Here is an 18,124-nt window from a genome sequence, read left to right as displayed (position 1 = left end):
GCTCTTTTTGTGCAACTGACACATAGTGTTGGTAGATTTGTTCACAGCCTGAATTAGGTTTTAGGGCACTTGAGGTTTTTCAGTTGAGATCGGTTCTACAAAAAGTCTTTGGAATACTTTATTTGTTTTACAACCCTTGTCTCAATCAAACTTAAAAGACAAAATGAGCCAATTAACATTTGTCTTAAATTATCTCAGTGACCTCAAGTATAAATACCCCTGGCTTTGCCTTGTCTTTCTGCTGAGTGCCTCTGACCAATGACTATATTAGGAAGTGAATTACTGGCATTTGGGTCCTTTTAATGTTTTTTCTTCCATTTGGTCTTCTATAAAACAAAGATCAGGTTGATAGCACTTTTCACATTGTCCCCACCGTGAAAAAGCTTTTTAAAAGTGATTTTCTAGAAATATTTAGCTTTTTTTTTTATTAGTGCCAGTGTGTGTTTTTTTTTAAGAATACTTGTAGAGTTACAAGATGACAAATTTAAAAAAAAACATGCCTCAGAAATAACTGCCAAAACATTAGAGCAATCTCTCTTGGCCCACAGCCAGAGGTCTTACAAGGCAGCCTGTCTGTTACTAATCAAAACCAACTGGTGGGAGCCTTGCCCAGCTTAGTGAGATAGCAAGCTAAGGCAGAACGAAGAAAACGTCCACTGAGAAGAGGAAAGACTAAGAAGAGGAAAGAGACAGGTTTTTTGAGAGGAGAAGCGGAGAGGAAGTTTCTAAAGCGGTGAAGAGAGAAAGTACATTAGAGGAGGGTGGAGTGAATAAATGCGTATAGTGTGCTGGGTAAGTTGTGAGACGGGGGATGGGGCTCCTAGGATGTGACTCAGACTCCCTGTCAAAACCAGCGGGGAGGGGACCTGATGAGAAAAGGGATAGAACGCAGGAGAGCAGGGGTGGAGTGGGGGAAAGAAAACCCGGCCCCTCTTACACCACCCCAACTCTTCGGCATTCAGCGTCAGCAAAAACCCTAATGTGATCAAGATGGAAGTTGTCTTTGGACTTTTCTCTGCTCCCCGGCATTCTGCCTGCCTTTGGGGGCTTCACTGCCTTTCCGACAGTTTTACAGCGGAGATACTGACTGGAGTCCAGAAAATGACTTACAGAATCCTAGACTAAGTACTGCTTACAAAATAAAACTCTTGTCAACTCTGTTGGAAAGAGATGGATTCACATTTCCCAAACGTGGACGCATTGCTTTCGGTGGATGAATGAAAAGGCAACTTGCGAAACATCTCTGGATAACTGTACTCAAAGCAAATACTGGATCTTTGTTGGATTATCACCTGGTGTTTAATTACTGAATATACAGCTACTGGATTATTTTGTAACAAACTGTTTCCACACCGTAGAATTTACAAGGAGTCCTTGTTACTCAATCTTAAAATATCTAAAATGTTATGAGGTGTCAGTTTTTCTGTTGTTTCGAGAGCAAGTAGGAGGATCAACTGCTTAGGGACATTTTTTTATAACCTCCCGTACTTAACTAAAAACCAGGTGCAGGTTCATGCCAGAGGGTGCAGATGGCAGTGGCTACCATCAAGCTCTTCTTCTGAGGAAACAAGAGGTGAAAAACTGGAGAAAAACACTGGTCTGAAATTTTTATATTACCTTTACTGTTAAAGAAATTTGTTGGGTAAGAAGGAGCACAGTGACATAATGTGCACAATACCTATTTCATTTAGAACATTTTTGACATGACAAATTGTATGGAAATTGTAGTCTCTAATTTTCAGTTACTTACTGTACAATACAGTAGGCATACCCAGGACTTCTTTTTGCATGTTTTTTTTTTTAAATATAGCAGATGTTCAGCTTGAATTGAGTACATCCTGCTTGTTGAATCCCTGTGTTCCTTTTACTTCTGTACATTCTGACCTAGAACAACAGGAAAAAAAACAGAGCGCAGTATAGAGCTTGGTTTGATTCATGGGATAGGACCCACAGTATGTATTATGATAATGCTGGCTTGTGGTAGAGCATGGGTAGGTACAGAATGACATTTCACCAACATTTTTCAGATTGGTTTTGCACAGTTAAAGTTAATGTGTATCGAAGGTTTGCAGTGTAAATTTGACAAGCTGGTTCAGTTACAGTTCATTGTGTAAAGATATTTAAAAGTAAACAAGGGACATCACGTTTATCTTGATGTTTTAGAATCCAGGCAGCTTTGTTGGCTTTATACATGGAAGCTACTTAACACTTCAGGCAAAAACAACTGTTCCAGATCAAGTACGTTCAATGTAGCTGGCATGCTGTAATGTGAAATTTGGCACAGCTCTGCTTGAAAAGATATCACTTTCCCCTGTTAGATTAGTATAACCTGTCATTTTGAACAGATCCCGCAGAGTTTATACAAGGAATTATAAATGCAAACGTAATTACGCCCCTCTTGAACTTCCACTCACTACTGCCTAGCTGTTTACTTTAAAAGTGAAACATTTTTTACAATCATTTCTACAATAATTTTACAATAATAATTTCTCTTCTCGATTGCAGCAGATCTGGTGCTGCATTTTCGCCTGGCGTCAAAAGCTGTATGGGATAGCACTGGCTGTCCACCATGCCAGTAGCCATACGGAAAAGAAGTTGGGAGGAGCACGTAACTCATGCTTCAGGATTACAGTACAGCTATGATGATCTGGATCTGGTCTGCTGCCATGGGGTGGACAGCGAGGGGCCTTGGATGGGAGCAGGGGCTTCCAAACAAGGTAGACGGACGAGGTGTGCCTCCATGCCAGAGGGCTGCCACCAACTGCCCACAGAGGACCTGGTTCAGACACTTGAGGTAACGGCTTCTGTCGTGAATGATGAGACTGAATCAGAACAATTGAAGCTTATGGAAAGCAATGTAAAAGTTCCACTGGATTTGCAGGAGGACTCATTTCATTCAGAGTTAGTGGATATTGACATTCCCCAAAGGGCCTCTGAATCAGGGCATCCCCAAACCACAGACACTGGGAATTCTGGAGAGTTTCACTGTAACTCAAACAGTGGGATGTCTATTGTAAATATTTCTTGTGCAACTGATAGCAGCAGTCACCGTGAGAAAACTATTAATGGAGAAGGTGAAGTTGGCACAGAGAGTAGCCAGAGTCACGACATCTGCAATGACGATAATGTCTTTAAAAGTCGACAAATCTCTCGTGAAGAGCAACAATGCATCTCTATCTCTTCAAACAATGGGCCTCTACTGTCTGAATCTGCTGGTGAACAGCCTGGCAAACTTCCAAATCATCAGGAAACAAAGGAGAGCCATACAGAGGGTTACAGCAGACCTCCTGAAATCTCTGAGGCCGCACTAAACCAGTCCTCTGCTGCTGAACTGGAACCTCAGACTGACCTCCCAGATGTAGAAGAAGAGAAGATTTCCACCGTTGGCCATGCTGATGCAAGTGTAACCTCACCTATTGGTGTACTGCACAGTTCAGTTGATATTATGGAGAGTGGTGATGTAATGCCACAGGTTAACAAAACTGTGGAACAATTTGTGACTTTAGTGGTAGAAGAAGTATGTGACAAAGGAGTAACTGAAAGCTGGAGCGCAGATTCTGCTGACAAGCTGGACGGATTAAATGGCCCAGAAACTTTAAATGAAAATACAGGACTTAAACATCACTCAAGAGACATTCAAGGAGGAGAGCAGGATCATCATGACCACACTGGGGTATTGGATCAGGCTCGTGGTTGTGAAATACCCTACCAGACATTGTTGGAACAGCATAATGTTGAAATGACAGCAATGAACGGGCCTCAGGGAGATGAAAGTGCACAAGCAGAAAGCAGCGGGAAAGAAGCAGAAGTCAGGTATGGGCCAATCACATCATCTGATATGTTTTTCAAAGGTCAGTGTTGCACTTTGACAGTTAACAGCAGTACATCTGAAAAACTGGATACTGGATATTCAGACGAAAACCCCATTCAGACAAACATTACTCAGTATGCAGACCTATGTGTGGAAACGGCGACCTCTGTAAGTCCACCAACGGAAAACGCTGATGAACGCTCAGTGTCCAAAGAGTTGGCTTGTTGTGAAGATCAAACCGTAGCTCAGCAGTTGGAAAATAGCTGTTCCAAACTGGATACTATCCCAGAAGTTAGCCACGTTGCGCCAGATGACACCCCTGTACTGGATCTTCAAAAGAACTCAGATTTCGCCCAAAATCCAGATGTTCAGCACTCTCACATGGATGATAAACATGCAGTTACTGAACAGCACACCGGAAACCTGCCACCATGCTCGGGAGAAGTCAGCGCTGAGCTCTCAGCAGAAGGACTCCATGGCAACCAAGAGGCCTCTGGTTGTTACTTCAGTGAGTCACCTGCCTCTGAGGTGGCAGATGGTCAGAGGGAACAACACAAACCAGCAGCGTCACTCTGTAGGATGGAGGAGTCAGATGAGGCCACACACACAGTTATTTACAGTGACATACAACTGGCCAGTCCAGTTTTAGATGGAACGAATGAACCTGGAGATCAGAAAGAGGACAATGTGGTCAAAGTGCGCATGAGAAAGGTAAGGCTGTATCTATTGTAGACGTGGAAAGGGATGCAGTAGATCATAAGTGATATTGGTTCAAATTTATTTTGTCTTTGGCACCTCAAGGGTTTTTTTTTTCAAAATGAATTGACACTTACTGGGCATATACAGCCTACAAATAATTTTTGTCCCACACTCTGGCAAGCGTCTCGGAAAACAATGACTTCACTCTCACATGCTTACAGATCTGTGAGTGGGGGGATCTGTGAAATGTTTTACTCTTTCTCAACCGCTCATTGAAAAACAAGGTCCTATAAGGGCATAAGAGAATATGAACACAGAGGGGGCTGGAAGCTCAAGCCGTCTCTGGGGTGAAAGGCTTGCTTTCTCCAGCAAATACTGTATGTTGTACTATTTACACTCTGCAAGCCAGCGTGCTTGTTAGGTACAGTAAAGTGCCAAAAACTTGTTGGAACAAAGCAATGGCTTAAGAACTGACACAGTATTTATTCATTAATAGTAGTTGCAGTGTTGGCATTTTTGGAATGACAACAAGAAATCCATTATTTACAATGCAGGGCACATTAAGCGGTGCCATAATGTGGAAAGTTAAATTCTTGGGACGCATTCTTGTTGAAGACGAGAGACACACACATAAAGAGTTGTATCTTTGTACAGATTTAGTGCATTGGTTTTAAAAAAAAGGTTAACACTATTTTAATCACTGAGTTGTTTTCCATTGTATATTAGTGTAAAATAAATCAGTTATTTTTTATATGATCCTTGTGATATGATATCAATCAACTGAACCATCCATCATGGTGGTTAATAGTGGCATGTTCCAAATGTTGCTCAGTGTACGGGATGTGAGATGTCTTGATTCCCGTGGTTTATATATGTGACAATATGCTCCATTGGTGATGACTTGTGGTATTTTTTTGGTTCTGTTGAGTTGTAGACATTGTTTATAACTTGCTCTAATATGCACCCAGTTGATTGATAATGATAATTTTGGAAGCTGCAGTTTATGATGCTGTTGAATTATATTGCGTTGTTCTGACAGGTGTTTCTATTACTTATTCTCATATGAATGAGGGTAGGCTAAATTACAGAAACCCCTTACATACATACAATGCAATACAAAAACTGAACCCTCAAGGAGGTAGGATTTATTGCAGGACTGTTTTAATTTTAACTGTGTCTAATAAACTGGCAACTAAGTGTATTTTTTTTTTTATGTAGTAGCTCTGTATGTTTCTACACTGATAATGTGTAATTGTGTGAAGTGTGTTGTTGTTGTTGTTGTTCTAATACAGACCACTACAACCCACTTTTGAAAAATACAATTAAACAAATGTCTTTTAACCTTGAATGTAAGGCCTAGAACCAGCTATGATGTCAAGTGAGTAATGTGCGTGTTTGCTTGATGCATCATACACTGACACTCTAGTTTTATCCTAAATAGCCTCTGAGTTGTGTAATCCCAGAGATTTTCATGTATTTTTAACAGCATTATTTCAACATAAATTCTGTGTTTGCATAGAAACTTTGGAGGTCCTCTTAGTCATGACCAATGTTGATGTCACTCCATCAGCTGCCAAAGACGAGAGATCATAGTCCAGTGTAGGGACATGGAAAACCAGTGCTGCATTTATTACCACTGGCTCCAGTTTCAATTTTAGGATGACTTTAAACCTTTGGTTTAAATATCCCAAAAAAACGGCCCCTGGAACTCAAAAAGAGGAGTTTAGCCATAAAAGTGGAAGTTGCCAAAGGCAATCCATCCACCATATGGTGATGGCTTGCCTTCTCTTTGACTGCACCACAGGGTTTTCACCATGGGGTGTATTTACACACTGAATGAAGCCAGTTTACTAAATATGCTTCAGAGAAGGTCGTGAGGACAAAAGAGAAATTAGGCAGTAAAAACCCCCAAGGGAGGTATTGTATTTAGCATAAAGAAAAGAGAATGGAATCTCTTGAATATCATGAAGAAAATTACAGAACTGATCTCATTATCTCTGGCTGCACAATGGCAACAGCAACCTGGAATTATCTCTGACAAGATATTGTACTAACTAATGATTTTGTCCCCAGTGAACCGTGTTGTTGTTGCAGCTTCAGTTTGTAAAATGAACCCATCTGGTTTGCATAATGGCTTCAGATTAAGTTGATATTGGGCTTTGTTACTGTGTTTATTTGTTTTAGCAACAAGGCCTTATCCTGACCTCAGGGCCAAACTGGCTCAACTGTCGTTTATCTGACAGCAGACGACTTGGCAACATCAGCATCCCAGCGTGCTCTCTGTCTCTTTTTGTGCCCTTCCTTTCTTATGTATTAAATGCTTGTCTGTCGGTCACATAATTGACAAGATACCTACATTAAAATGAGTGTATGTATGCACAGTATTTTTGATGTACAACGTTGTACAGGGTTTAGCTCAGCAGAGAAAGAGACAGTTTAATGGACAGAATTGAGAAATGGGATGCAGACCACCGGGTGTAAGAGGGGGTTTGAAAAAGAGAGCAAGGAAAGGGGAAGGAGGGGTCTCAGAGTTCAAACAGTGTGGGAACTGTCTCCCATCTCAAAAAACAGGAAGTCAAGAGGAATGTAACAGAAACCTCAAAAGATGGGAAACAGAGAAAAAAAACCTTCTGAGAACACCCAAACCACCAGAATGCCCCCTAAAAACGTTGCCTCTCTGAGGCGCCTGACATTGCACTGCACTTGTTTTTTACTCTGCCGTTTTGTGGTTGTTATTGCCATCTCGAGCCAGATGCTTTTGTTCATTCAGTGAGGCCTCGTAAAGATGTCATTGTTTTACCACGATACAATGTTTCATTGTGATACTTTGCCAAGGAGAAAAAAACGTAGCAATGTGCGCTGCCACGAGCTAGGAATGCCAATGAATGCATCAATGTGAGACACATTTCCATGACACACGGCCCTCGATGTCTATTTGCTCCCTTAGCAAAACCGATAGGAACTGCTTTTGACAGGGTAATTGGGCACTAACTGGAAAATATATGTAAGCGCAAGTCATGAGACATTATTAGGGATGGTGCTCAGAGCCATGCGCAGGGTTGCAGATGCAACTTGTTTATCATGATGCCTATTCTATGTACGATCCATAAGCCTGTCATCTTCACACACATTAGCATTAGTTACAGCTCAGCTCATATGAATCGTGTCATCACACACCCATTGTAAACTGAACTAAAACAAGATCAATCCACAGTTGCCACTTCACAGGATATGTTTATCACTTGTGAAGAGTACTTACTTTATACTACATAACCCAGTAAGATTTCTCTCTAATGTGTCACACCTAAGAACAGACACATGAAAACCAGACTCACATTCAATATGGTAACATGCCTCTATACGTTTGCACAAACATACAATCACGGTGGCTGTGTGTCCCATGAGCTCAGAGTTTAACAGGGTCTGTTAGTGGAGGTTGTAACAAGGTTTGTTTGGGACTAATGAGCCAGCCGTGTGATGTAATTTCTCGGGGGTTCTTCTCAGACACGAGAGAGCCACACCCGGAGGCAGGATGAAAGACAGAGGCAAAGGGGAAATGGAAACATATACTGTGTTAAGAGATCCAGAAAGAGATTTTACATGTTTTTGAACTTCAGACAAGGGCTTATATTGCATCAATCAAAACAGGATTGAGGGATAGTGTGGTAGGTGGAGTGTGAAGGTGGGCTGGATTGTATGTCATTTAGCTTGTCTTACTGGAGACAGGCCACCTGAGGTCAGTGTGGAACTTGTTATCACAGCGTCAGACTGCATAATTGAATAGTGCAGATTAGAGGACTAAAGGGAAAATACTTTTTAAGTCTTGAAGTCATATTATTAAAAATGGACCAGATGATACAAAAGAGATAAACAGAAAATGCACAGTGTGTGTGTGTGTGGAAAAACAGAGAAGACAGGTTTATTTTAAGTGCAGAAAGAAGGATGTAGAAGATCAGTTTGGGATAAGAGTTATTTGGAAAGAGAAGTAAGGAGCAAGGAAAGAAGGATGAGCATAGTTTACAGACTAGAGTTTCTCAATTCTTTTGGCATGAAGGGCCGAGAGCCAAAGTTACAGTGGACGTGAAACAGAGCTGAGTCAGTTTGACATTAATTGTTCGGAGCTGTCACAACTAATTATTAATTGTAGTTGTTAAAAAATGTTTTATCAGTGTTTAATATTTTGATGATATATGATAGATCAAGATCACTTGGGTGGCCTTGAGGTAGATGAAAGTAAGAACTATGGGATGGTTTGAGAGAAGCTAATACTAGTGCCTTCCAAGCCAGCTAGTCAGTCAGCAAAGCCGATGAATCTATAAAATGTATGACTTGCCAGTTAGTGTTTCTTATTTATTACTGATTAAATGATAGAGATAAGTCTTCCATTAAATGCGTATGAAAGATAAATACTCTAGGAAAGCAGCAATCACTGATGTTTCCCAACTAAACGTAGCCTGAACTGGAATGACCACATATACACATAATCTGAATTACTGATTTATCTGGATTATTAGTGATTAGATTACTGCACGCAAGGACATGAATGAATTTTAAATGTCCTTTATTCGGATTATATAATGGATGTTCATCAGGTAATTTCTCTTTTGACAGTGAACACCTCAGTAGGCAGGAATACATATCCTGTGCAAATCAATATTATCCCCCATTTATTTCAGGCTCATCCTCATATAACTGTGGAGGGAGGCTGATGGGAAATGCAGTGCATTTATATTATAGTCTACAATTTTCCTTTCATTTACCCACTCACACACTGACGAGGGCAGAGCTGCCATGCAAGGCGCCGGCCTATCCATCGGGAACAATTTGGGGGTTCAGCGTGTTGCTCGAGGACATGTGGACAGGAGGAGCTGGGGATTGAACCGCCAACAATGCGATTAATGGACGGCATCCTGAATCACAATAATAGTTTGTCCTGCTTCATTTATGATATTTTTTAAATCTCTGATTTGTCTCTCAGCGTGAGCATGCCCGTCTGGACTCAATGGTTTTGCTGCTGATGAAGCTGGACCAGTTGGACCAGGAAATTGAAAATGCCCTTAGTGCCACCTCCTCTATGGACAGCACCCCGACCCTCCATCGACGACAACTCCTGGTACAAACCTGCATGTTACTTTGCTGGATTTGGAATTACCTTTATTCATTCATTCTTTCATGTCTTCCCTCACCTGTAGTTATCTTATCTGTCCCCTAGTGGCCAGTATGAGGCAGAAGATAAGATGTTCCTTTATTGATCCCCCACACAGTAGCACAGGGGAATGTAGTGCAAAGAGGAGAGAAAGAATAAAATACAATAAAATCAAATATGATAAAAGTATAATAAAATATATACACTATGTACAATAAAGTGGAATATGGTCATGTATATATCAATGTCTATAGACACTGGGCATCAGTCATCTGTGACGAACTGTGCTTTGCAAAACCATGCTCTGCTTTTTGCACAAAAATATAATTGCTACATTGTCATTTTTGTCTTATACCTGTGCAGGAGTTTGATTTAGGATCAGTGCCAGCAGCATCAAACCCTCCACATCCAGATTACTCTGCTGTCTCCTCCTCAACACCTGCACCGGCCCTTGGAACAAAACCTAAGAGTGGGGTAAGTCAGGAGCTCTGGATCATATCAATATACATCAAAACCACACATTTTCATACCAAAATATCAACAGCATGTTTGCTTAGAGACAAAATAGAGACACCCCTGCACACACACACACACACACCATGTACTACAATCATGTCTCACCATCATTCAATATTTCCTTTTTGGCTTCCTTTCCTTCACTTTTCATTTTTGTGTATCTATATGAAAGTATGAATGTTATTCTCACAATATTTACAGTTTTCCAAACTACTATACCAAAAAGATCCAGAAGAATTATAAGATTTATAAACTTTAATGATAATTTTAAGAACTCAAAACATCAATTGTACATAGCTGTGGCTGTTTTATAGGTTTATGGTTTCTCATGTGTCCATGATTATTTCATTTGCCTTGTTTTTTAGTTGAGCATGGAGCTACTGTTAAACTAATTTTATGTCTCCAATAAAACAGACTTTTCTCTTAGGACATAGCTATACAAAAGTTTAAATAAAAACAGCAAATGCAGGTAGCACACACACACAAACACATGCACACTTGTAGTGAATCTCCCAATTGTAGGAATGTCCCCCAGCACTTAGGGCTTAGCCAAGCAGACGTTAAAACTCTATAATTAGCTAGTTCCAAAGATCTAGACTGCTTCTCCCCAACAAAGGGGTCAGAAGGGGGGTCTGGGGGTGAAAAGCCAGGGCAGGGGGAGTGAGGAGGGGACACGCTTCAAGTGAGACGTGCGTTTTCAAAACCCTTGCTTGCTCACTTAATGACTTTGTCAGCCTTGCTTTGCTATTGCCTTCAGAAAGAGGTCAACGTGAACAAGGCTGGTAGTCAGCGGAATGAGCACTCAAGCAAGCTTTTACAATAGGAATAATAATTTTAAAAAAAGATTTTAACTGCTTCAAGACACTTAATCTCATGATGTAGTGATGCATAAGGGGATATCCTTAAATACCAAACAGGATGTTTCTGTTGCAAAACTGTCCTCTTATCTAGCTAGAGCCAAACACTGCAACCTGTGGAAACGTCAGAATTCCTTGAATAAAAGCACATCTCACGTTCCTGAATTATCTCTCTCAATTCCTTGTTGCTATTGATTTGTCTTGTTGCACGTCACAACTCCTCTGCTATCTCAAAGTTAAGCAATATTTCTCTCACATGTGCCGGTGAATTTAAGGGACACAGAGCAACATACTTTATGATGTGTGATGTATTATGTCTGTGGCCAACTGTTTCCACAACCTCCATTCCTGCAGTAACCCAAGGTAACTCACTAAGCTTGGGTAAACAGTGCTTTCACTGCGCCTAATAGGAGGCTTTTTACAGTGGAGGCCCCCGTGGGGTGATTGATTGAGGCCAAAGAGATGATGACTTCATGAAGGGGATTCTCAGTGGTTAATAGTAGTAGGGGACTATTGAGTCCTTTCAGGACAAAGTATTGTGACGCCCACTTAATCTTTTTAGCTAGACAATACAAATCCTTTAAATGATGTAAACACAAGGCAGATGTGAGGAAGAACCATGGTTGGGGTTAAAGCTTTAATTCCACCAGACATCACAATTGTGTTTTACAAGATGACAACATGAATAATATAATCACACAATAAAACAAGCACAGACTAATTACTATCATTTGTTATTAAAAATCCTATTTGGTTCTAAATAACAGGGAAGGTGGCCTGTAGAGTCATTCTTTTCCAGTAAATGTTTCCCAAAGCAAATGTTTAACCTTTGTTTCTCTTTTATGTAAGTGTAATCTCATGTTATAATGGGAAATAGGGTGTACAATACAATACACCACCACAAACCAGCCTAAAAAATGATGATCAATACCTCTCTTACACAGTGTTGACAAAGTCTGAACATTACAAGGTTCAGAATAATAGGACTATGTAGGCCTTTTGGATGATATTAAATTGTAAGATGTCCCTTTTACTGTTTTACCTGTATATAGTATATAGTGAGTAGACACATAAAATCCAAACAATCAAATCATACCCTGAAAACAAACCTTGTAGAATATAGTCAAACTCCAGGCTGATATTTATAAAAACTCAATTGGTAGATTGACAATTGGTAGATAGTTAATCACTGACTTTGTGTTACACACAGCTTTTTCAGTAGCATTTGCATGTGTTGCCTTGAACATGTCATGACATCAGTCACAACAAGAAGACGTGTGCAAGTTTACACAGGACAGCAAACAACATATATCTTTTCAGCAAGCCAATGGTGAGTGCAACCTGTTTTAAAGACAACATCAACACATAAATTGCTACTGTACACACTCCTTTGATTTATGGGAAGACAGAACAGTCAAGATAAAACGTGGTGGTATGTTACAAAACAACCTTGATATTATATATAAAGTACCAAGATAAATATTTCCATGCAGAAGGTCAGTCAGATTCAAATCTGAAATTCTGGAAGACCAACGGGCCGTGAAATCAATTTGATCTAAATTAGTCACTTTATTACACTTTCAGTTGATCTATAGTGGAAATTTAGTCTTCCTTGTACCTGTGGAAATACAGTTATTCTCTTCTCTAGACCCTCCAAGATATCTGTGCAAAGACGTGGAGAGATTGGCAGTGTGCAACTATTGCTCTTATTCAAATGCTGACATTTCACAAAGCCATTCTAGCAGTTCAAATGCCTTTTAACCACCATCTTGGCCATCAGTGAACGTGGAGACTTGGAGGGACTTAAGTCATACGCACTGCTTTCAAAAAAGAGACGCATCAGGGTCGTGCTTGTGAAACACGATTGTTACCGGCTGATATAGATAATATATGTATATACATAATATAACTACAGTTCTGTGAACGACAGATTTGTATGTAAACTTCAGAGAAGTGTTGGTGTAGAAAGTCAGGCGGAAAGAAATGTGACTGTCTCATCTCATGTCTTGTGGATGATTGCAGAGGAGTGGCTGGTGTGTGTGTCTGTGTGTATTTTGATTGGGGTGATGTTTGCAGAGGCTCTGTGAAGTGTTTATCATTGTGCATTTGCATTCCTTCCATCTTATGCTGGATTATGCAAGAGGTGACTGGTACTCTGTTTTTTTTTACTGTCCCCATGACACCTTCCGGCACTCAGTGTAAGACTCTGGTGTGATTGCACCGAGCACATACTCACGCTGTTCTGTCCTTTATGTAACAGTGATAAATGTGAAGTGGGGGTATGAGGCTGTGCATGCTGGTGATGAGTGGACATTCACTTGTTCACTCACTGTTGTGGATAAGGCATTGGGTTCAAGTGAATACATTCTTGGCTCCTTGCTAGCTTAGCTGGTGGCTATTGTTAGCCTCCAGCAGGTGGCTGTTTTTCTTGCATCGAATGTGGGGCTCGCGTCTAGCGGATGTTGGGCCACAGCAGGTGTTTTTTTGTTTTTTTTTCTCATGGTGGAACTGCTATTCTTTGCCCCGTGTGTTTTTGTTGGCAGGTTTCTATTACTTGCTTGGTGTAGCAGGTGTCTTACAGTGTTATTTAGCTGGCATTGTTGTATTGCAACAGGTGGCATTTATTTTTTTATAGACGGATGTGGATGTACTGATTTGGCTCTATATTTAGGGCAAGTAATGATTATTTTCATTATTGATTAATCTGCTTATTGATTAATCGTTTGGTCTATGAAATAGAATAGTCGCAATTTCCCAAAGCTCCCAAAGTAGAACATTTTTCACACTTGAGAATCTGAAATCAATGAATGATGAATTGATTATCAAAATAGTTGCCAGTGTTTCAGCTCTAATTATATATATATATATTCTCTAACTGAAACATTTTCCTTTTTTGGTTTAATTAACTCCTCGAGTATTTCTAGGTTTAGTGATTTTGTTATTATTTTTCAAAGATATTTTGGATATTTGTATCATTGCTTGCCATAACAGTATTAGCGGTAATTAATTTGGCTTTATAAGTGTAATCTGTGGTGACAAACTTAAGTTATGCGTGGTGTGAGAGCCATTTGTTATGTGCCTCTATTTTTAGAGCACTGTGGCTGCAGAGGATGTGCCAAGCCACAGAGGCGGGTGGATGCTGCTGACCCCTGACCACCTTCCTCTGAATGTTACAGTCGGAAACAACATATCAGTCACCCTCAGCGCGGCGTGTTCCCACCAGCAACATATACTCAGAATTCCCCAAAGACCCCAGCTACTGTACAAGGCACAGACCATGGCTGTCTGTTAAATTTAGCACAGGGGTGTTTTACATGTCATGCATATGGTGACAGGTAAGGCCCTATACCAACCCTCATCGTCTCCCTCTTTGGTAAACATTCCTTAACAGGGCAACCTTTGACCCATTGTTTGGATCTGTATTCTGTCTCCACGGCAACAGGCGCTCCAAACACAACTTCTGTCATGTCCTTTGGTGGGTTTTTTTTCTGCTATCTGACAGCAACTTCTTGAAGTACCAGATTTCTGATGTGGAGTTTTCATGTCTGGATTCAAGGGATTTCTCGGGGAGATGATTGATGGAGATATTTTTATTTTAGAATGACGGAAGGACTTTATTCCCTGTCAGTAGGTTATGTATGTACATAGCTCGTTATCTGTCTGTGGTTTGGTGGACAATAGAAGTGCTGTGGTTTGCGTGCTAAGGTCACTAGCAGATCTCTGCTCTGTCCTTCCTCTGTGTTCCGGTCTGGCAGCCTCACTGTCCCCAAACATCCTTTATCCAAACCACACCTACTCAATGTCCCATTCAGATAAAAGAGTCAATATTTTTGTTACTTTCACTGCCTTTTATTTATCTCTACATTCGCTGTACGTTATACTTTATCTTTCATTTCCGTCCTTGGTCAATAGTTAACACCATGTGTAGCAGGCATAATTAAGATTATGTTTGCCTACATTCCACCCACATATTTGGCTTAAAGACTATAGTAAACCATAATGAGTCAGCCTGCTATGAAACCAACCGCCATTCAGCCTGACAAGGGGTGCCGGTAGTGGCTCTGGTCATGGCCATGCTAGCCGCTTTGTGTGGTGTTGTTGTCCCCAAGGTCACTCCTCTGCTGAGCACAGCTGTAACAAGGAGACAAACACAGACCTGCTGTGAGGGTAAGAAAAAAGAAAAGGCTTGTGTTTAGACAGGATGTGGAAAATGAACTTCTCCTCAAACCCCCACAAGGAAATCTTGCTTTTCCTGTCAATTCAAGGCTATAGCTATTGCATAAAGCACTCCAAGAACAGGAGAGAGTTGGTAGAGAATCATCACAGCACAAATTCCAAAACAAAGCAGAGCACAAAGTCAAAACATGCCATCATGAAATGTATTGCAATTCTCCACAAGTATCAGCCTGACTCTGTGTGCATACTGAACATTTTGTCAAATTAAATTTGAGCTATGATATGCCTAATTGTTTGACAGAATGAGTTTTCTGTTTTAGCATCTGATCTTGTGGAATTCAAACATCACATAAATCTACGTGTTTACACCCCTGTGCTAGTGCAACTCCATTCTTATGACAACATACTGTGGCATGATGCCTAAATCACATCAACTTAATTGCCCATATGAGTTACTGGCTCCATATGGTTTTTGGTACTTAAAAAACAAAACAAAACAAAAAAAACGTAAATAAATCATAGTTTTTCACCAAAACATGCCTCCACTGTTTGTTGCTAACGAGCGCTAGTTGATAGTGTTAGAGGCACGCACTGTCAATGAGGTGAAATGCACATCTATTACGTAAAGGAGACAGTAACAAGCGCAGGGAATACTTTTAGGGTGATGGTACTTGTTGACAGTAAATCTTAAGGATGACTGGAAAATGCAGGCATCTGGAAACACCCCGGCAGCCCGCTGATAATGAACTGCCATAAATCACAGAACGAACAAACAAACTGAATGCACTCAGACACACTCACGTTCATAGATGCTGAAACATGTACACAGGAATTTATTGTAAAACCAGGTGCAATTTAGGCAACACTTATTCAGGTTTGTGATTTAGGGCTTTAATTGGCTTGAGCATGTATTCCCGTTTTTGTTTTGAGTGTGTGTTTTCATTCATGATTGCCTTGAAGTTATATTACCTCAGCCTATATACACCTGAATGTCGCGCTCAATTAATCAATTTGCCCTCAGTTTTAATACCTAAGGAAAGAGGCTTGCATTTTCAGTAAATTTATTTTTTTTAAATTGTATTTATTTTTTAGAGCTAAATATTTTATAGTGGTATATGTAACTCTGCATAAGTATGTTTACAGTCAATGCTCCGTTGTCCGGCTTAATGCAGTGCCCTCTAAATTAGACAAAGTGCATTCTTTAGTTAATGTTACAACACTGTGATCCAGCAAGGTTTCGTCTCTGGTCACTGGTCCTTCTGGTAAGTCAGTAAGCTGTGTGTCTGCCCCAGGACTGCTATGGGGCCACCACAGTCTTCTGCAGAGGACAGTCTAATCCCTCTGTGTTGTTAACCCACTCTCGACTCTCTCCCAAAAATGTCAGCGGCTAATCTACAGGCTAGCAATGTTGGTGCAGTTGGGATCATAAGGCTTATCCCTATTAACTTTGGTCCATAAGCCACAAATTGAACCTGGCGGTGAGTGGGAACAGGTGACACATTTTGTCTCTTAACTAGCGTAATAAGACGGGGGTGGAATAATGGGAATAAAACACGCCCATGTGTTTTTGTCATCTATTTCCAAACTGTTTCCAGTTATACATTTTTAAAACCACTTCTTAAGCTATTTGGTAACATAAAAACAAAAAGCCTGTTATTGTCAGAATAACCTGTAATTGATAATAGATTGATGCATGTGTTTTTTTTATTATTTAATGATTAAACTACGCTGTGTAGAGAGAACCAAAATTGTGAAAATGTATACTTTTGTTGTAGTTATTTGTTCTCTGCCTTTTGCTCTTTATAAATCTATCTATCTATAATTTATATAGCCAAAAATCACAGATCACAATTCAACTTCACATATTATGGTAACAAACATATTTTTGGGGGGTTTCTTTGTTTTGTTTACTAAATGAACCAGTCTGCTGTGATTTGTAATTTGTCATTCAGGTAACTCAGGTAACCATAATGCAATTAAATCAGGATAAATTATGTTACTTATGGTTGTTGTCTCTAATATCAGAAAAAGTAGATGGAGGAAGAATCGTATCGTAACAGACAAGTTAAGAGTTATTGTCGTGTCCGGTGATGGATTCCAAGGGCCAGTCAACAGTTCACTGTTTATGCTCCAGGGGCCCAGCACTAAATCCAACTAGACACTGCCTGAAACCAAAATCCGGTTGCTTTGGCTTACTCTTGTAAACAAAGGCAAATGTGTGTATGTCTGTCTCTCTGTGTGTGTATATCCACTTTTCTCACTCTCTTTCGGTCAACATTACCCCATACAGAACAAAACTCATTCCTCAAGGTTGACTGAGAGAACGAGACTTCGGCTGGTGGTCAGTGTGTGAGTGCACAGTGGGTATGGCAAAATCATTAACCTACAGTAACACGACTGAAATTGCACCCATTCATGCTATAGATTTCACTAGGATGCCAATAGATGTAACTGAGACGTTTTCAGGCGTCGCCAAATTTCATTAGGCGTTGTTTTCTTTTCAAATGGCTGTTAAAGCCAACATCTGGATGCTAATATACATCTTCTGCAGGAAATGTTCCAACGCATCATTACACCAAGTCATCGCATCACTTCCTGTTGACACACTCAAAGTGTGACATATGGAAACTATTAAAATGTGGAAAGGGGATGTGGGGGAGAAAGTATGAGGGTTGGGTGGGGGGGTGGCTGGTGGACTTTTCCTCAAGGAGAAGGCTAAAATGAAATTGTTTCCCACGTTTCCCTGCACACGTGCACTCAGGGGTCGACAGAGCATGGAGAATAAATTCTTGTATAAGTGCAGGGCAGAAAGAGCACATTCATGCCAGTCAAAAAATAGAAATTAGCTCCAGATAACATCTCCAAAGGCTCTGGACAGGCGTGTGCATGCGCTCACACACACATACACACACTGTCTCT

General features: G+C 40.4%; 1 protein-coding gene across 2 annotated transcripts in view; it reads left to right on the top strand.

Annotated features, from left to right (window-relative positions):
- Positions 1 to 652: 652 nt before the first annotated feature.
- dlc1 (DLC1 Rho GTPase activating protein) overlaps positions 653 to 18,124 on the top strand; it is a 74,578-nt gene continuing 57,106 nt past the window's right edge. Inside the window, exons 1-4 of one of the 2 annotated variants that reach the window (XM_035659850.1) lie at positions 653 to 1,573; positions 2,509 to 4,522; positions 9,489 to 9,623; positions 10,020 to 10,130. In XM_035659850.1, the coding sequence (XP_035515743.1) occupies positions 2,570 to 4,522; positions 9,489 to 9,623; positions 10,020 to 10,130 (2,199 nt within the window). In that variant the 5' untranslated portion in view covers positions 653 to 1,573; positions 2,509 to 2,569. Of the gene's footprint in view, positions 1,574 to 2,505; positions 4,523 to 9,488; positions 9,624 to 10,019; positions 10,131 to 18,124 lie in introns of both variants that reach the window. The other variant, XM_035659849.1, reaches the window with a different exon arrangement.

The sequence above is a fragment of the Morone saxatilis genome, unplaced genomic scaffold, assembly GCF_004916995.1.
Source record: "Morone saxatilis isolate NCDOM2014 unplaced genomic scaffold, NCSU_SB_2.0 Contig17, whole genome shotgun sequence".
In the NCBI taxonomy this organism is placed as follows: domain Eukaryota; kingdom Metazoa; phylum Chordata; class Actinopteri; family Moronidae; genus Morone; species Morone saxatilis.
This window is presented reverse-complemented; position numbering and strand designations above follow the sequence as displayed.